At 40.0% G+C, this 21,623-nt stretch overlaps 1 protein-coding gene across 1 annotated transcript in view; it reads right to left on the reverse strand.

Annotated features, from left to right (window-relative positions):
- The window catches only part of TYW3 (tRNA-yW synthesizing protein 3 homolog), a 173,436-nt gene that overhangs the window by 148,601 nt on the left and 3,212 nt on the right, over window positions 1–21,623 (reverse strand). The window contains exon 2 of the mRNA XM_085602274.1: window positions 11,991–12,071. Within this exon, the coding sequence (XP_085458400.1) occupies window positions 11,991–12,071 (81 nt within the window). The remainder of the gene's footprint in view (window positions 1–11,990; window positions 12,072–21,623) is intronic.

The raw sequence follows: 21,623 nt of genomic DNA on the forward strand, positions 1-21,623 counted from the left end.
AGTGTCCCTGAATAGTACCAAATTACTGTTACTGCCTGACACATTTCCCTTATCATTTACAGAAGCAGAAAACAGCACATGTCCTAACAGCTCCTTAAGACCATGACCATGTGTTACAGGGTGAGTGATTAGACTAGATTTAAATGAGGCCTTGGTGACGTTGAATGTGTTTGCATTACACATTGCTATCTGAAACAGCACACAGAGCTGAGTACTACACATGAGAGTGTTGGAGAAGCTGCTGCGTGTGTGCCAAGAGTGTGTTTTAAGCAAAGAGACTTCCAGAACTGCATGAAGACTGCAGGGATGTATGTAACAGTGCATGTGTGCTAAGGGATAATTTGTGTAAACACAACACGCTGCCCCTTTCCTGGGACTGCATTTCTTACTGAACAACAACTTCACAAACTAAATCTCTGCCCACAATTCCTGTGCGCACACGGACTCATGCTATGTTTTTTTTAACAAAACAGTGTCCCTGAATAGTACCAAATTACTGTTACTGCCTGACACATTTCCCTTATCATTTACAGAAGCAGAAAACAGCACATGTCCTAACAGCTCCTTAAGACCATGACCATGTGTTACAGGGTGAGTGATTAGACTAGATCAATTTAAATGAGGCCTTGGTGACGTTGAATGTGTTTGCATTACACATTGCTATCTGAAACAGCACACAGAGCTGAGTACTACACATGAGAGTGTTGGAGAAGCTGCTGCGTGTGTGCCAAGAGTGTGTTTTAAGCAAAGAGACTTCCAGAACTGCATGAAGACTGCAGGGATGTATGTAACAGTGCATGTGTGCTAAGGGATAATTTGTGTAAACACAACACGCTGCCCCTTTCCTGGGACTGCATTTCTTACTGAACAACATCTTCACAAATTAAATCTCTGCCCACAATTCCTGTGCGCACACAGACTCATGCCATCATTTTAAGCACATAACACAGGCTGCCCCTTTCCTGGGACTGCATTTCTTACTGAACAACAACTTCACACCTGGTGCCACCTCCACTTCTTCCCATTTAGTCTGCAGAAACACACTCTTGGGACACACGCAGCAGCTTCTCCAACACTCCCATGCGTACTACTCAGGACTGTGTTGAATGCAAACACATTCAACGTCACCAAGGCCTCATTTTCTTTGCTCTACTCTAAACACTCACCTAGGTTGCAGATACTTATGGTATGAAGTAGCTGTTAGGAAATGTGCTCTTTTCTGCCTCTGTGATCTACAAGGAAAATGTGTAAGGCTGTAACAGCAATTATCACTTGATCTACCAGAGTAGTAAATGTGCTTTGAATTTGCAAATCAAATTCCGTTTTCTGCTTAGAAGCACACCATGAGGCTGTGTGCGCATAGGAATTGTGGCCACAGATATAATTTGTGTTGCAGTTGTTCTGTAAAACATGCACTTGCAGGAAAGGGGCAGCTTGTTTTTTTTCAACTGTGGTGGTTAGCACTGTGCACAAATTAGTAAATCACAAATGAGAGACAAATGGAAAAACATTTGAAATTAATGAAAAGTAAAAAAAATATTTTAATGAATTATAATTACAAAAAGGATTTTTTTTTAAGTTCCTTGCAGGTATTGCTGAGCAACAGTGAAAAAAAAATGCCTTTAAGGACAAGAAAGAGGAAAGAAAAGCAACAACAAGTATATCTGGACAAAACTGGGAAAAAAAATAGGAGGAGAAGCTGGTGATGGCAAAAAGAAAAAGTCTACTGGTAAGGAGAGCAGAGATTTCTTAAAAAAGATTTTCAAAAAACAAAAAAATGGCAAAAATAACTGTAAAACAAACAGTATTTTATGTACAAAGCAACAACACAGTCAACAGCAAAAAAAAAAAGCTAATGTACAATCAGAAGTATGTCAAACTGATTTAACACGAAAATTAGATTTTAAAAACATTCGTCGAAAAATGTTTCATAGAAGAGTGATGTTAAATTTGCTAAAGGATGTGAAAAATTATAAGAAAAAAACAAAATGTATTAAGAAAAAAAATGTTATAGAAAATATTGTAAGTAAGGCTTTGGAAATAAAAAGAAAACTTTTTATTCTAATTTTGAATAGGATGCGTAGATTAGATAAATTAGTGAACGCAATGAAGTCACAAAGCAAAAGGAAAAGAGAAGTGAAAAAAAGTAACTTTTGTAAAGTGTTCTTGGGAGAATGGAAACACAGTTCAAGTACTGAACCATTTTTTAATGAAGAGAGTTATCTTCAAAGTAATCGTTTGTTGCATGCAGTTGACACCAATGGTAGAGCATATGAAGTTAAGGATGGTTGTGTGATGCAAAAAGAGAAAATGGTCCCAAGAAATGAGGAAGAAGTAATGGCTGCTGAGGCTATGGGGAGACGTCCAAAAGCCCCAGTGTACACTTGGAACTGTAGTAGTATTTGTACTGTGCGTCAGGAATCTATTGATAAATTACGTGACTTTCTAAGAGAATATAGTAAAAAGAGTGTAAAACAGAAGATGAAGGTGCTTCAAACACTAGATCCATGCAGAGTGAGAGAAAATACTGGTTTGCAGTGACATTCTCTGGCTTGTCTATCTAGAAAAGTGTGTAAAAGTGTTTTTCATCATTTTAGGATGCTGGCTGTTCATCATACTGAAATGAGAAAGTTTGTGAGAACATTGTATTTTGCTAAAAGTCCAGCAGTAAAGTTGAATGAGTTGAATAATGCTCTGTTCCGTGGATCTGTATCAGATGTAGTGAAGGTTACTGATGAGATTCAGTTTTGTTACTTTGGTCCAGAACAAGAAAGTGCAGAAAAGGACACAGTAAATGAGGAAAATGAGGAACAGAATGTAGAACTCATTATTACTAAAAATTTTGAGGATGAAATGACAAAATTTACTATCACCTCTAATGAAAGACCAAATATTACTTGTATTTGTTGCCGCAGAAGTCATTATAAAATTCAAACAAGGAATGTTGATCTGTATAAAAAAAGTGAAAATGAAGATAATTATAAGTGGAAGGATTTTGCAACATATATATTTCTTGAAAATTGTTTTGAATTGGGTGAAGATCAGCGTATTTGTAAATACTGTTATAACAAGTTAGAAGAAAATAGAATGCCGACCAGAGCTGTACATAATAATTTAGAATTGGATGCTATTCCTGCTGAACTTTCTGAATTAAATACATGAGTCTATACTCATTCAATGTGTTCATCCGTTCCAGACCATAGTACGTATGGAGCCCAAAACTGGTAAATTACCTCCTTCTGATTTACTGAGAGGTTTAAAAGGAAGAGTGGTGTATTTGCCCTTGGATTTGAAAAAAAAATATGGAAACTATTGATGCAGATACTTTGGAAACTGAACCATTAGTAATTCTGGTTAATGGTGTACCTACAAAGAATAAGAAGATTTGGCAGGAGCTGGTGGATGTACGAAAAGTACAAAGAGAAAATTTGTATTTGAAAAAAAATAATAAATGGTATGAATCAATTTATATAGATGAAGAAGAAGAAGAAGAAGAAGATTTACAAGAAGACACAGAAACACCAACTGGTCAAATTGAAAAAGTGGACAAGTCAAAGGAAGAAGAAATTTATGAACATTTTAGCATACATCCTCTTCATTCAAAAGAAGTTATGGGAGATACTATTGATCTGTTTCAGATGAAGAAAGCAAAAGGAACTCCCGTGAGTGTATGGGAGAAGAGCTTGGAAGCTCGATGTTTTCCTCAGCTGTTTCCCACAGGAAAAGGTGGACGATACGATGAACGCCCAGAACAGATTCCTGCTTCTGAGTATCGGACTACAAGATTATATGCAGAAGATCCAAGATTTCGTCAAAGTATTCCTTATTTGTTCCATCTTTTATTTGAAAGCGACTTGTCTGCATTATCTTATGCAGTAAATCACATTTTAAAAAGTGGAGTACATTTACAAAATGTGTCTGCTAAGGATTTTATGGAGAAAGTGCAGCACCGAGATGATCATTTGGAAACACAACTGATCAATATGATGGCTTGTCAGCGTGGGACAAATGAATATTGGTACCGACGCCATGGGGAATTGAAATGCATGTTACGGAAGTTAGGAACTCCTACATGGTTTCTAACCCTAAGCTGTGCCGAGTACGCTTGGGATGATTTTTCTGGATTTTCTACGAGAGGCAAATTCAAACATTAAAAACATTGAATACAAGACAGCAGGAGAACTGTGCTCATTGGATCCAGTTAATGTTTGCAGATATTTCAATCATAGATTTGAGGCTATGATGTCCTTCATCTGCAATAAAAAAAATCCACCTCTTGGAGAAGTAGTGGATTTCTTTTGGAGAGAAGAGTACCAGGCAAGAGGTGCTCCTCATATTCATATGCTGTTGTGGATCAAGGATGCCCCAAAGTTTGGAACAGATACTGATGAAGCAGTGTTATCTTTCATTGAAGAATATGCAACATGTGCTATACCTAAAAGCACAGAAGAGAAAAAGTTAAAAGAACAAGTTTTACGTTTCCAAAGTCATCGGTGTGGAAAATACTGTCGACGGAAGTACAAGACCAAAGATAAATTCTACACAAAGTGTCGATTTGGATTTCCTAGACCTGTTCTTTCAGAAGGAAGAGTCAACAGTTTTATGTCAGCTGTGCGACATACTATAACCAGAAAATCTCCCAAAAATACATACAACCTAAGAAGAAAAGAAGAGTCAAAATTTATAAATGACTTCAACCCAGTCATTTTATCCATGTGGAATGCTAACATGGATATTCAGTATGTGGCAGACAATTCTATTGCTGTTGCTCGGTATGTGACATCTTACATCACTAAATCTGAGAAAACAGAATTGAAGGAAATGTGGGAAGAGATTTCTCACGAGAAGACTGTCAGTAAGAAGCTGTACAGTTTCAGTTTAAAGATGTTATCGCATCGAGAAATTGGATCCTACGAATGCTCAGATAGGTTATCATCTGCAAGTCTTTACTCGAAATCCAGAAGAATAATTTGGGTAAGCTTAGGCCTTGCAGGAATGAGAAATCGAGTACTGAAATCTGTTGGAGAAATTGAATATTTGGCCGAGAATGACCCAGAAAGTACAGATATTTTGAAATCAAACATGTTGGACACATATTACCCAAAGAGAAGTCATCATCTTGAGAACATGTGTCTCTATGAAGTGCTGCAGAACTACATTTTTTCACGGAAAGCCACAGAAGACATCAACAATGGCAAATATAAAGTCATTGGTGAGGAAGGATGTTTGGTGAAGCAAACAAAAGGAAGTTTGATAAATCACAGGAAGCTCAGTTGCGAAACTACTGACAAAAAGGATTTTACTACTTGGCTCTTTTACAGCTGTTTAAACCATGGCGTTCAGAGGACGAACTACTGGGAGAATTTCAAAGCTATGAAGATTCTTTTAATGCTAGCAAAGACAGCATAGAATGCAGTACTTTCACAACTTATGTCCAAATGTTAAATGAAGAAAATGAACAGGAAGCAAAAATTGCGGCTGAAGTAGCTAGAGACAGTTCTCAAGACAGCCAAAGTTCAGGAACACTTAGTCAAGATCCCCTAGGACAACCAATCATAGAAAATGAAGCTGCAGTAGCCATGACTGAAGTAGAAACGGCTATGAATCAAGCACAGGAAGATTCAATCGACTTACTAAATCTGGAACAACAACTGAATGAAGAACAAAAAGAAATTTATGAAGAAGTCACCAAAAAAATTGATCATGGATTACTACATGAAAAGAAAGAGTGCTCATGCACATCATTTGAACCAATCAGGATGTATGTGAGTGGACAAGCTGGAACTGGTAAAAGTTTTTTAATAAAAGTCATCAGAAGCTACCTACAGCAAAAAACAGCTTCAAATTTGTCTTGTGTGGTAACTGCTCCAACTGGGTTAGCAGCCTATAACATAAAAGGAATTACCTTACATCGCTTGCTAATGTTACCAGTGGAGCATGAGAACAAAATAGAATACCACAAGCTAACTGGAGAAGCATGCCTCGAAGTTTCAAGAGTGTTGAAGAAGATGCAAGTTCTCATTATTGATGAGGTGAGCATGGTTTCAAATGTAATGCTTGCCTTTGTGCATTTAAGAATGCAACAAATTCTTAAGAGAGACTATGACGTGTTATTTGGAGGTAAACACGTCATAGTTTTTGGAGATCTTTTACAGCTCACTCCAGTTAAAGGACAACCAGTGTTTAATACTGTGACACATGAAGACACGAAGAAGTCATTAGGAAGTATTGGTAATGCGAATATTTGGTCATTCTTTGAGTACAAAGAACTCACTACCAATATGAGACAAGCAAACGACGAAGATTATGCAAATATTCTGAAAGATATCAGAATTGGACTACTCACAGAAGTTGGAAAAAAGCATTACAGAGTCGGTTGCTACATAACTTATTTCCAAATGAAGAAATAGTTGCAGAGAAAATATACCAGAACATTGCAGAAAAAAATACTGTAATCTGCTTAATGCCAACACTACGTGAGTGCTCAATATTCAATGAGGAATTTTTGAAATTGGAAAAGGAAGAGATTAAGAAAATGGAAGCAGAGGACAAAATTCAGCATGAAAGAATTACTTTTACATTAACAGGCAAACTGAAAAATAAATTGGATTCACTAGAGAAGAACATTTCCAAAACAGCTGGATTAGAAAAAAATCTATATGTTTGCATGAATTGTCGAGTGATTTTAAGGAGAAATTTGGATGTAGAAAAAGGTTTAGTTAATGGAGCTATGGGAAGAGTTGTGGGTTTTATTAATTATCAGAAATTAGAAGGAATTGAATGTTTAAAAATAAAATTTGATCAGCTAGAAGAAGTTAAAGACATTTGTCGTTGTTCAGTTCGTTTCATGCTTGTGAAAGACTTATATGTGCGTAGGAAACAATTTCCGTTTTCTCTAGCATATGCTGTAACTATTCACAAGTCTCAAGGATTGACTGTAGATAGTGCTTTTGTAAACATTGGTTCTACTGTGTTTAAAGAAGGTATGGCATATGTTGCTTTGTCACGAGTGAAAACATTATCTGGTTTATTTATGATAGACTTTGATGACTCAAAAGTTAGTGCTGATACAAACTGTGTAAAGGAGTATAATAGATTAAGAAGAACCTATGCTCCTCATTTAGGTCAGTATCCTGTGATTGAAAAACATGTTGTTTGTCGGAAAAGGAGATTTGAGAATATCTGTAATGTGGATGAACAGAACAAAAAAAAAAAGGACAGTGATGTGATAGCAAGGAAAAAGAAAAAGGACAGTGTTGAAGAGGTTGTTGGTTGCCATTTTGAAAATAGCTCTGGTGTCAACTGCTATGCAAATGTAGTGCTGAATGTTGTATTTTATCTTGAAAAGTTGACAGAACAGATAATAGTAAATCATGGAAAAAGATTGTGTTCTCTGCTGAGTCTCCTTTTTGAGAAGCTGAGTACTGATAAAACTGAAATAGAAAGTGCTACTGATGTTAGAAATCGTTTAGATGTATGTTGTGGTTCTACACAGTTTAAAGAAAATGTCCAGCAAGATGCACAGGAATTCTTAATATATATTTTGAGTGTACTAGAAGATGAAGGAGTAGAAGTAGAAAACTTATTTGGTGTCTCTTACAAATGGGAACATTGCTGTGAAAACTGTATGAACACATGTAGTAGTAATGTTGATTCAGAAAGGTTCATATTTTTACCATTACCACAAAGTAAATCAGTGACTTTTAGTAAATTAGTTAAAGATGCCAATCACAACATGGAATGTTCTGAATGTAAATCAGACATGTTTTCCACATTATTTTTACAGAAATATGATCAGTATGTAATTTTAATGATGCAACGTTGTAGAACTGATGGTTCAAAATTGGAAACTTTAATTAAGAAGTTTACAGGACAGCAATTATCAATTTCTGGAAAAACTTTTGTTACAGTTGCAATAATTTTTCATGAAGGATCTACTGTAACTTCTGGGCATTACACAGTTTATCTTAAATGTCAAAAAGGCTCGACACTGTGTAATGATTCCCAATTGATTTTCAAGCAACGTTTGCCTTAGGATTTACCCAATTCTTATTTAATTTTTCTGAAACCTAAGTTTTGAAAACTAAAAACTGCATCTGAACAAAGCATTTTTTGTATTTTTAAAGGATTATAATTGAAGATATCACTTAAAAAGGATTTTAAAATTACTATTTGGCCTAAAGGAAAAGTAATAAAAACAATTGTGGACTCCTTTGACAGAAATTATTTTGGCATGTGTGCTTTTGCGACAAGGTTTAAAGACGGTTTGTCTAGAAAATTTGTATTCATCTAGAGAAGTACTTGTAATATATATGTAATATTTGTAACAAGGTATATTTTAGTGAGGAAAGTTTTAGGGCTTTTTTTAAGCAATCTTTCAGATTGTTGTTTTTTTGCCCGCTGCTAAATGATGAATACAATGGTTTTCACTATTTTAAGTGAAAAATAAAAAATTCTGAAAACAGCAAAAAAAGGGAAAAAAATGGCTTTGTAAAATATGTAAAAACAAGTAATGCTTTTTGTAATGTATGATTGAATATTAATACTTTTTTCTTTTTTTGCAGAACTGGAAAGAAAAAATAAAAAAAAAAATTCTGTTTCCTTGCAAAATACTTTAAATATTTTTTTTCTAAAAATTTTTTTTTTTTTTTTTTTTAAAATAAGTGAAAAATATTAGTATTACTCAATCCTCCCTTTTCATGCTTCCATTTCTTCACCTCTTTTTGTATATTACATTTTTTTTTTTTTTTTTTTTTTTTAAAAAACACCTTGGGTGCGCGCAGGGTGCGCGCACCCCAAAAAAAAATCCCCCAAAAAATGTTTTGGGGGTTTAGTTAATAAGTGGCTCTTAAATGAGCCCTTGAGTTAATGGAGGGAAACAGGAAGAGAAAAACGAAAAAAATGAAAAAACATCTATGGCCTACTGCACTGATGCGCATCAAATTTTCTCTGAATGAGATCAAGACTGGTCTCACCCACAGAAATAAGTTGACCGCAATCAGTGCAGCATGTGGACAACCTCGCAAAACAAGGTGGTCCAAAACGAGGTGTGGAAGAAGGCAAAGGCACCACTGCAGAAGAAGTGCTCGGCTGAGCTGCCGAAGATGTGCTCGGCTGAGCTGCTGCAGATGTCGTCGGTAGAGCAGGTGGAGGGTTTGCTCCAGAAGCTCGACGAAAAGTCACTAGATGCATTTTGTCAACATGCCTCAACATAGTGTGAATGCTAAAAGAATATTTCTTGTTAGGATTCCCACGTGACAAGACTTTTTGACAAAGTACACATGTAACTTTAGGTGCATTTACCTTTTTTTGTCCCTCTGGGAAAGTAAAAAACTGCCATATAAAGCTGTCTTTCTGCTTCCTGCTCCTCTGCCTCTCAAGAGTGTCCTGGTCACTGTCTGAAGATGGTTGCTGTTCAGCCATTGTCTCTCAACAACAGAATAGCTCCTTCTCCAAAGGAATCAGAACTAATAATGAGGGGAGTAGGTGTGGTTTGGGAAGAATCTGGAACTGAAATTACTTCAAACCAATCAAAAGTGATGATTGTTGATCACATGACTTGCCATGAGGGGATTGGGTGTGGTGTTGAAACAATCAGAAACTGAAAGTAATGATAACCAATAAGAAGTGCTGTTTTATTATGCATATACCCGAGGTGCGCGCACTGCGCAAGCTCCGAGCGCGCACCTCGTGATTACGTATGCGCGAACGCGTAGGAGCGCATGTGCATACGTCATATGCGCGTACGTAGCGCGCATACGTTGAACACGCGTATACGCGACCGTTATTGCGCGTAATTTTAGCGTATGCGGAAGTAAACCGCGTGGAGCGCGTAGGACGCACGCACGCATGCGTACGTACGTACGCATACGTACTGGGTGCGCGCTCCCAGCGCGCACTATAACGTATATATGCGTAAATAACGTACGACGGTATTCATAAAAAACTTACGAAATTGTACTAGGAGCGCGCTCGGAGCGCGCACCCCAAGAATTTATATAAAAAAAAAAGTGGAGAAAAATTAATTGCAAAAATTAAAAAAACTGTTCAACTTTATCCTAATTGAAATTTTATTAAAAAAGCAAAAACAAATAAAAAGATACAGATAATATATAAATGAATACATAGGAATTTTATTTTTAATATAAAAAAAAAAAAATTTCATTAAATAATTCAAAAAGTAGCATTTAAAAAACCGTACAAATTCACTGAAAAAACCAAAGGTTTCACACACGTTATAGTTAGGAATTAGCATTTAAAAAACCTTGCAAATTCACTGAAAAAACCATAGGTTTCACACATGTTCTAGTTAGCAGGACATTTCACTCGTGAAAAACCAATGAAATTCCCCCGTTATAGTTAGTTCAGCTAACTATAACTCGCGCCCCCGCAATGCACTGCTGATGATGTCACATATTACATCACTCATGACATGGTCAGTGACATCACTGATGACATCTCAAATGACATCACTGATGACATCATCCTTGTGACAGAGTGTCAGACCTCCTCTCACCCGAATATAACCTTTGATACAAACATTCAAAAATAGAGACTAAAATTTTCAAAAAAATGGACATACCAATACCAGTTACAACAACCTCTTCAGTAATTCTAAGATCCACATACACATCCACTCATTGACCAACAGTCCTGTACAGTCACTCATACATGTACTCACTCATCATATGTACTCATACACCTATACATCCTGTTACACAATGCCTCAAATCCACAGAGTTACTGACACACATAGTCACTCATGAAAATAAAGAAAGAAACATACATTTACTTGCATATACATTTATACACACACCACCACACTTACTTCTACGGAAACTTACACATACTTAGTCTTTTAAACAATCACTTATAGAAACACATATTTATTCATACAGGAACTCTTTCAATCTCTCACTCTCACATATACTCAGTTATATACACCAATAGTCACATATACTAGTTTAAAAAATATGTAGTTACTCATAGAGACACTATTGAGACAGTCATTCACTCACTAACACACCCATGCACACACTCATCCACCCATACAGTCCTGCAGACATGCGGTCTTCAACACATACAAACAGTGAGTCACTCATTCATGTACCTATGCAGTACGTAATACCCCCCACCGAACCATACACACACTCACACTGATACTAAAAAAAACAACTAATAACCTATATAAACACCCATGTAGCTACTCACCAACCCATGCAGCCACTTATACACAAAGTGAGAGACTGATAAAGATATTTACATATTTAAACATTACTCACTAAGCCATGTATTCACTAAGATACACTTAATCAGTCAGTTATACAATCAATTTTTCAAAAACAAATCCTCCATTTAGACACTTATATACCCATTTATTCTTCCATCGTCCTTGAGATATACATATATAAAACATATTTAATTTTCAGAAAAATACACATTCACTGGATGATGTCATCAGTGATGTCATTTGAGATGTCATCAGTGATGTCATGAGTGATGTCACTGACCATGTCATGAGTGATGTAATATGTGACGTCATCAGCAGTGCATTGCGGGGGCGCGAGTTATAGTTAGCTGAACTAACTATAACGGGGGAATTTCATTGGTTTTTCACGAGTGAAATGTCCAGCTAACTATAACATGTGTGAAGCCTATGGTTTTTTCAGTGAATATATATATATATATATATATATACACACACACACACACACACACATATTCCTACATACAACTGATTTCATCATATGGACATTTCTGAATTTAGTCTTTTATTGCTACGAAAATTACATTCAGGATACGCTTTTGTTTGGTTTGTGGCATTAGGTGGAGCATCCCAACCACTGTGCAACATTTGAAGCCCCTACTTGCAGTTACAGCAAAGTAAATAACTTCACGCTGGAACTTTAAAATTTATTCAGAATGCATTTTGGTAGAGACATTTCCATCAGGTGCATTATTACTCCAAATATCTAAATTCAGTTTCTTACCACTTCATTCTTTTTACACTTTTCATGTGTAACGAAAAGCCAGGAACAGTTCTGCTTCTGTACTTCTAAACTTTCTGAACACTAGAGATAAAAACAAAGTAAATGCTGTCAAGTAACTGCGGACAATACGTTTTAACAAAGAGATCGACTTGATTGAGTTCTGCAGTTTTCAAAGATTGGATGGTCCATGGAATGGACTACTCAATAATTTGGCACAGGGACATCAAAAGGTTGTGTGACTCTAGTTCCTATTCCCTAACTTCAAATACCATTATTTCATTTTCCGTAGTTCTGGACTGACATGGTAATCTACTATAATTGCAAATACCATTATTTCATTTTCCGTAGTTCTGGACTGACAGAGTGATCTACTATAATTTCAAATGCCATTATTTAATTTTTGAATAATTACTTTTTGAGTCCTTAATTTTTGTAAATCTATGTTTTATAAAAAATTAACACCACCTGGATCATAAAAGGTTTAAGTGAGGTGAAAATTAGCTGTGCACATCATATTACCATACATAAAGTCAACCCATGCAGCGCATGGCCAAAGGCTTTGTGCGCATGGGGGTTGGCCACAGGGCCTGGACTACTGTCATGTGTTGCATCCAAAACACCATGGGGAGCCAACCCCACGCTGAAGGCATTGCATGGCGGTGGGGGGTTGTCCAAGCATCCATTCCCATGCCACACACAGCCTTCTGGCAGCACTGAGGTAGATTTACTGACTTTGCCAAGTCACAACATCAAAATTTAAAAAGTGAGACTACTATCATCGTTATCCACAAATCACCAATATTTTCAATCTAGTGCATATTTTAGTAATTTACACAATGCAATGTTTAATAACAGTGAATATTATAAAAATATTTAATAACGTTTCAATGCAAAAAACATGTCTCAGTCTTTCTTTTAACATAATGCTTTGGTGGAGCCTGCGAAAGAATGTGCTAGTGCGTGCACTCTCGCTTGTGAGACTCATGTGTCTGAAAATGGGCTTGGAATCTATCCATAGATTACCATTTCTGGCATCATTATTGTTATTTTTGCTGCCTTCTCACTAGGCAGCGCTTGCCATGCGTCACTTCCTTTCCGTTCTGTGGCACAGGGACAAAGTACGGATTAATTTACTTTGATTAGTGTTTCTCTGCTGCCTATCCACTGCTCGTTTTGTTTCAGGTACTGATTCTACATAAAGAAAGAAGCCTCTAATTTGTGGGCAAGTCGGTGGCAGATGATCTTTGCATCTCATTAGCTGATCTCTGCTGCAGTGCGGGGCATCGCCGAGGTTCCAACGCTGCGGTGATCGTTTTCTTTTTTGGTGAATGGTATGAAGGAGAGAGTCGATTTTTTTGAAGCATTATTTATTTATGCATTTCTTGACCTATACTTTTGTACCATATGCCACCGGTGAACTGTTAGGATTATTTGTTTACATTTTTAATCTGAATAAAAGTCAAATTTGGGGCTGCTTTTTTGGGCCCAAGTCTGAGCACAGTTAAAAGGCCTCATTGCCATGGTTGGCTAAAATACACTGCACCCATCTCATGTTAGTTCTTAAAACAGTGCAGCCATGCTCCTCAAACTTTAATACTTGAATGTTCCAAATACCCTGTACGTCTCTTGACTCTTGGGCTGCATACCCTGCCTCACCCACAACCCTATGTGCTTGTGTCGGTGGTACTATATCCTCCCCTGCCGTGTTTCTTATTCCTCTCTGTTAGAACTGGGATTCTCTAGTTGGCGGAGGTAGGTACCTTAAGCCAAATTGGGACCCTTCTAAGTCAGGGAAAGGAAGGACACTTTCTCAGACCCCCTGCTCGCCCCCGCGGTTATCTTCAAGGCAAGAGTGTAAAGTATTTGCAACCACGCTCTCAGCAACCCAATGATGACACCACAAAGGGACTCCATATGAGTTTCATAAAAAACGATCATGAGTTTATATAAAAAGATATACGATGAGACCACACGATAAAAATCCAACAAATGTGTATTTGTAATATTTTACCTTGCTGGTTATTAGGCCAGCAAGCCCTTGTAGGTTCTTGCAGTATTAATGAGCACTTCTCTATGATCCCCTGCAGTCCTAATGCAATGATATGCAGTTTGTAATGGAAGAATCAGGCACTTTGTAATGTCAAAATAATGCAGTTCGTTATGCAACAATCGGGTAGTTTCCAATGCCAAAATAAGGCAATGCATAATGCAACCATCAGGCAGTTTGTTATGGCTAAATAATGCAATGCGTAATGCAAAAATTAGGCAGTTCGTAATGCAAAAATAATGCAATGCGTAAGGCGCTCCGGCACCGATCATGGTGCTTTGGATGGTCTCTATGCCACTCATACTGACTCGCGGCTCGCCAGGCGGCGACACACGTTACCCGAGGGGTGGGATCTCGTTCTCTTCTCCTCGAGGCTTGGGCCTACGATGCAAGTTCATTGATTCCGGGCAGTGGAACTCCCCCTCCCCCCCCCGACTGGGTTGGTTCGAGGCCCCGCTTTGGCAACAGCGGGCTTGGCCTGGCGGCACAGCTCCTCTGCACAAAGCACACATCGTCGCTGAGACTCACTTGGATTCCGGGTGCACACGATCACAGGACAATCCTCACAATGGTCTCAGGCTACACGGATTACACGCACACAGCGTAACTGAGACTCACTTGGACTCCGGGCGTGCACGATCACGGGGCAATCCTTCCGAAGGTCTCAGGCTGCACAAAGCACACGCACACAGCGTCGCTAAGACTTACTTGGATTCCGGGTGCACACGATCACAGGACAATCCTCACGATGGTCTCAGGCTGCACGAAGCACACGCACACAGCGTCGCTGAGACTCACTTGGACTCCGGGTGTGCACGATCACGGGACAATCCTCACGAAGGTCTCAGGCTGCACAAAGCACACGCACACAGCGTCGCTAAGACTCACTTGGATTCCAGGTGCCCATGATCACAAGGCAATTCTTACGAGGGTCTCAGGCTGCAAAAAGCACAAGCACACAGAGTCGCTGAGACTCTCCTGGAAACTTTTATGTTCCTGAGTTTCCACAACAGAGAGCCAGCTCTCCTCGGGCTCTTGGGGATAAGTTACTTCAGGACACAGCACACAGCAAAGTCCTTTTAAGCAGGAGGACACAGCACACAGCAAAGTCAGTTTAGCCTTTCCTTGGTTAAAACAGCAAACTGCAGGCCAGACCCAGAACACACAGCAAGGGTCAGTCCTATCCTTCAGTCTCTTCAGTTGTTTCTTCTTTGGCAAAGGTCCTCTTGACCATGAAGTAGCTCCAGTCTTGTTCACACTTGATCAAGCCATTCTCCAAAGTTCAGGGGCTTCAGCTCTCATAGTTATACCCCTCAATGGCTTTGAAGTCTTTGTGTTTCAGGGGCACGGACCCCTGTTCAAACCAGTTCTGTGTGCCTTCCTGCCAGTGACACCTTTCTTCCTTTGATTAGTGGGGGTCTGGATTCTCAATCACTCAGCAGGAGATGGGCTAATTTTTTTATAGCAGCAACCCATGCCTCTTCACCTCTAGGGGATTCGCCTCCCCCTACACTACAGATGCAGGTCAGCCTGTTGCTGTCTCACCTCCTCCCCTGGGTCAAGACATTCCCCAGATCCTATCGCTTTCAAATCCAGACAGTCAATCCACAGCCTGGCAGAGACACACAGAAATGTTAGAGCACAAAAACTCAGCCACTTCTAAAGAGTGGCTTCTAAACACACAATGCAAAAATCACCTTAATAAAAAAGATGTGTTATTACATTGTGAGTTCAGGCATACTAAACTTCACCTTTCCATCTTACACCTCTGGGAAGATAGGCTGGAAACATATTACACAGCCTTCCCATTCTGTCCTATGGGCAAGATGGCCTTTCAACAGTGAAAAACAAAATAGAGAGTATTTCACTGTTAGGACATGGTATACACCTCAGTACATGTCCTACCTTTCACATACACAGCACCCTGCCCAGGGGGGTACATTGGGCCTACCATAGGGGTGTCTGATGTGCATAAAAGGGGAAGGGTAAGGCCTGGCAAGTGGGTGCACTTGTCAGGACAACACGGCAATTTAATAAACTGCGCTCAGGCACTGCAGTGGCAGGCCTGAGTTCCCTCTGTAAGGCTACTGGTGTGGGTGGCACAATTAGTGCTGCAGGCCCACTAGTAGCATTTGCATTACTAGCCCTGGCACACATAGTGCACTTTACTAGGGACTTTACTAGTATGGCAAACATACCAATCATGGACAACCAATTGCCATTACATTTTATACAGGGAGGACTTGCACTTTGACACTGATCAGCAGTGGCAAAGTGCCCAAAGCATCTAAGTTGGCAACACCGTGTCAGAAAAAAGGTCTAGGGGGAAAGCAAAATGTTTAGGGAACTTTAGCTAAAAAGGGCCAAGTCCAACACTCCCCAACATACAAAAGGAAAAAAAGCATTGTAACACAACCAGCACTGGCCATTTCATACCGCTTGTTTTTTTTAACCATCCAGATAACTAAAACCTGCCCTAACTTTCTTCACCCCCACCCACTCTCCTATTATCCCCTCCTGTTATCCCCCATCCAAATAGCAAAGCCAATACCTCACACATGGGCGAGACCTATTGGCTAAAGCTAATGATTTGCTAATTCTTGTTATTTGTTGCATTTTGTGGACTAAAACATGTTAAAAGAAAGACTCAGAGACATATTGTTTTTTTAAACAAAACCAATTTGTCTCCGAGTCTTTTAACATTTTTCAGCTCACAAAATGCAATCATAAAAACAAAAACACGAGGGCCGTGCACTCCAGCTGAAGAGTAAAGATCTTCAGCTAGAAGTGATTTAAAAAATATGGTAATTTTCCTGGCATTTTGGTTTTAATGAGCAAGAAGACTTACTGTTTATTTCTTCTAATGTTGCTAGGGGGCTGCTTCACTTTCTGCAGCTCCACACAATATTTTTAAAAAATGCTTGGCGGGGCCCCTGCCGCTTCTTGGAGTGCACAAAAGGCAAATCCAGCATTCCTTTGTGGGCTTGGGTATCTAAGATAATGGAAATAAAGGGGCCAACAAGGTATTCATCACAGAACAATCAAACATCCCTATAATTCCAAATGAATCCCTTGCTGGCCCTTTTACTTACCTGCCACTTCTTGGAGCACCAAAAGCATTAAACTATTATTTATTATAATGTCCGAGGGCATCATGGGGTGCTCCTCCATAGGAGTAGTGAATAATAAATGTGCTGCTCCTGCCGCTCATTTTTTATTAAAAAATGTTTACGTTTATATTGGATGTCTTGTTGCCCACCCAGGACATCCATGCCTTATTTTATTTTTTTATAAGGGGGGACATGTTTCCCCCTTCCCGAGGCTTTGCAGGCCTTGGGGACCCCATTCCCCTGGACCATATATTCTTTAATAAGTGGAGGGGGCACGCAGCCCACTTCCCCGAGCCACAACAGGCCCTGGTGACCCAATCTTCTGGGGCATTTTTATTTAATGGATGGACATTTACGGCCCGTGGACCCCATCCCCGGGGCATCTGGTCGGTACCCACCTGGGGCAACCATGAAATACTATGTTTGGGGCTGCGGGGAGGTGGGGCTTCAAAAATTCTGTGGCACCATCTGGCTCCCCAGCCAGCGCCATACTGGGTGCTGGAGAGAGCCGGCACTACTCCTTTGCTCCTGCCCGGGTGGGAGCAGAATTTTCTACTGCTCCCGGCAGGCGAAAGCAAAGTGGAATTCACTGCACAGGAGAGTGCGTTTAAGGTATGCCTGCACTCTCCCAGGGAGGGAAGCACAATGCGCAGGGGTGAGCATGCCCCCCTCCCTGCTATCTGAAATTCGGCCCTGGGAGAAGGGGTCCTCGAGCTGAACAGAGGCTCGGGAGGGTACTATATTTTTGAGGGTGGAAACCCCTTGAAACCCTCTCTATGTTAAAGCCAACAACCTTTAGCAGGACGCTTTACTATCTCATCACTGCTCAGTGGCTTATTGAAAATTGACTCATTTCAGCTTAGTGCTGATACACAACGTCAATGTCAAACTGTAAAAGCACTGTAAGTCTCAAACAAAGAGTAAGTGAAGATGCATAGAACTAAAGGCATAGAAGCTTACCAATTCAGCAGTTACTGTCCCTAGTATTCTACCCTGCTGCGAGACGAGTGAGATCAAAGAATAAGAGAAAGTCTTCACATTTTAAAACTTCGCAAAATATGCGTGGTCTGGGTAATTCATCAAAAAATACCTCCTTATCACTCATGGCTATTGTCTGTACGTGCTTAAAATCATCTTGTTCATTCAGGTGCTCAAGAATACTCCATAGCAACACTGTAATTCTTCAGCTGCTGCTCGTTTGGCAAAGATGTTTCTGTTTTTGTAGCCGGGTTAGGCCAAGTTTAAAACTAAGTTTCACCCGATAATATTCGAGACTGAACAAGGGCCACATTAGACATTGGATACACTTTCTGTCTGTGATTTGGCGCATCCTAAGTTATGTGCATTCAGCAAAGAGGGGGCAGGGCTCCGGTTCGTGATAAAAATGCACCCTCTCCAACGCAGGAGCAAACTCTAACATTTCAGGAAGTGACTATTGGAGCGTGGCCACCATACATAGAGGCGGGAAACCTCAGCATCCCTCCAGTACTTTTAGAGATACATTTATGATTGCCCAGTAAACAGTGTAGACGCCTCAAACTCAGTGCTTATACGTGCGGTATTACATTGCGAAGTATAAAAAAGTACCTTTCTTTCTATAGACAAAGCAATCATTTGACATCAATTTGCTGTATGTTATTTATGTACTACTGACTTCGCTAACCCCAAACCACCTCCCTGAGGAAACCTTGGATTGTTCTGCTTCGTTGCCCCGAGTATCAAGTGCTAAAAGACTATTTTTAGTATTGGTTATCAGTCTAGTGGTAGGTCAAGCCACAGGAGAGGTAGCATCTCCACTTGACACAACTGGTACCCAGGAGCTACCGCCTCCTCTGGCCCCAGAAAGAGTTCCAACACAAATGGCATTGGTTGTTCAAGACCAAAAACCTACATCTCAGACTGAATTCTGCTGTGCAGTAGAAGGGTTAAAGATAACAATTCAAGCAACACTGTGTCTTGGGATTTCAGAATCTATTTATGCCACAGGGATCAGTAAAATGTTGTGACAGCTGAAGGATGGAAGTCAATCACTCCTCCAGTCCTGGTACTGCAAGAAGCCTAGTAAATAGCAAGGTAACATTAGTGCTAGATTCTTTTGAAAGAAATGCTTTGAAAGATGAGCTAGCAAGTGTATCATTACTAATATTTTGTAACTGCGATTATATTCACATGTTTAACCCTTCCTCCAGGATAATCAAAATATGGTACAAATGTAGGAATGTGACTGAATACAACTATCAGGACATTACTCTACATCGTGAAATAGAAATGGGGTGAGGCAATGGCAGTATCGAATGGTTGTCTAGATGCTTTCGGTTGCATCAGTAGGACCAGAAATGTTGTACCATTAAGTATGCGTTGAGGCCTCATTTGAGGTGCATGAGAAAGGATGAGGATAGGGATCTGCCGTCCATCATAATAAATTAAAGCCCCGCATCCTGAAGAAGCACGAGACGGCTTCAGTAGAGAGAAGGGGATGAGGCTGGATGAAGGTAAGGTGAAAAACAAGATTATATGTGAGATGTGATTGTGGAGAAGAGAACTCCGGTCGCGTTTTGAAGAAAGGTGTGAGAGGTTTGAACTGAGCTCTGTGATTGAAAGGCAGCCAGCTGGTTATCCATAGAGGGAGGTGGGTGTGGTTCACTGAAAGTTGAAAAGAGTTCTTGATAAAAAATTATAACTTTGGTAGGAGGGGATACGGTGTTATAGGTGGCTCTCACTACTACCATAGCTCACAGGGGAACACTAACAGAAAATGGGGTAATGAAGAACAGGAAGGGGCCCTGGGAGACAGCAATACTGCGTTCAGAGACATAAGAAACAGATCATATCTTTCCATAGCCAAGGAGGTTGTATTATGTGGTGGTAGGTGGTGTTAGTATGTTGCATATTCGTTAATCGTACCGGTCTAAGGTCAAAATGATGAAAATATGTGTGACTGCCACCAGACACAAGCATTTCAGTATCCCAGTCATGAGTAGGGCTCTGGTGTACAGGGGCTTGACCTCTGATGTTAAAGAGTGAGCCATGTCCTCCACTGCTGTTTCAAATCCAATCAGGGGAACAGGAGCCCCTCCGTGGGCAGGGGCTTCTGATTTAACAGAACTACTCAAAGAACTGGCTGAATGGAAGCAAATAGGATAAATACGTTTTAGGGAGTGACCCAACTCAGATACAAAAATAGGAAAGACGTGTTGCCTCCCGCATGCTGGTTTGTGGGGGTAAAGTGGTTCTATGACTTCACCTGGAAGGAGTGTTTCAAAAGGCGATGTATATGTGCAGGTACCCCCAGAATACCTGTTTGCTACTGAGAAGCGCTGAAGCTCTTCCTTTAAAACTTGCAGGTTCTGAGAGCGCGTGTACATTAAAGCCATGCATGAAAGTATCAAAAAGGGCTAATCTTCCACATCCTGGGGAGAAACACAGGTCTGGCGTACGGTTCCCAAGTAGATATAGGGGCCCTGGCCCCTGAGTGGAAGCTGGATCAGTGCCGGTCACCTCGAGGATATAATCCCAACAAGGCAACGAGAGGAGCCCCCCCCCCCCCCCCTGCCTTTCTCATGTGACAAATGAACAGAGAGGAATGCACCCCAGATCTTTTTTCACAGACTTTGAACCATATGGCAGATCTACTTTTGGCAGCTCACCCACTGAAGAGCTGATGCGTTATGGGTACCCCCTTTCTGTCACCCTCCTAACCTCCCCCTTCCCAGGGATTCTGCTGCCTCGGGGCATCTATAGCTCTTACAGCGCTCAAAAAATATATTGCCTATTCTCTTTGGCGATTTGTTTTGGGGCAGGTCGAACTGCTAGAACCTGAAGGGAGAAGGGTGCCTATAAACAGTACCCTTGCGATTCTTCCTTTTGAAACACGCTGGTGGAAAGCAGATGACTGTATAACTCAGCTGCGACCTCAAGTCAGTGAACTACCCACGCTCTAATAGGAAACTGATAAGTATTTCTACTGAACCTTTATTTGTTCTCAGTTTTGGTCGACGACTGTTGTGGAAGAGCAGTATGCTAATTGAATTGGTGCGTTTATTGTAGTATTTGGGAATTAAGCGCATCACACATTGCTGCTAATGCTCGTTTAAAATAAAAAGTAATACTGTGCTCAGATCTTGGGTGAAGTGCATTACACTTACTTTGACTGCGTAATTTAAGTTACTACACTGCTGCAGTCTGGTCACACCTATGATCTTTCGAGACTTGTCGAAAACATGTAATAGCGAGATACACGCTTTCCTCATCATTGTAGGGAATGCTGGAAACAAATCCCAAGGTACTATTATTTCCCTTGTACCCTTTCCAAACAGATGCAGTGTTAATCAGTTGATCGGCCTTTCGTATCAACAAGGGGCTCTGTGCGTGTAAGGTCTCTGCTAATGCCAGCATTCTGATGGTGGTAGGACTCGAGATATGCTAGAACTACTTTTAGGCCAGGCCTCTCATTTTGCAGTGTTCTGTATCTGCCAT

The sequence above is a fragment of the Triturus cristatus genome, chromosome 4_2 (genome assembly GCF_964204655.1).
Source record: "Triturus cristatus chromosome 4_2, aTriCri1.1, whole genome shotgun sequence".
NCBI lineage: Eukaryota > Metazoa > Chordata > Amphibia > Caudata > Salamandridae > Triturus > Triturus cristatus.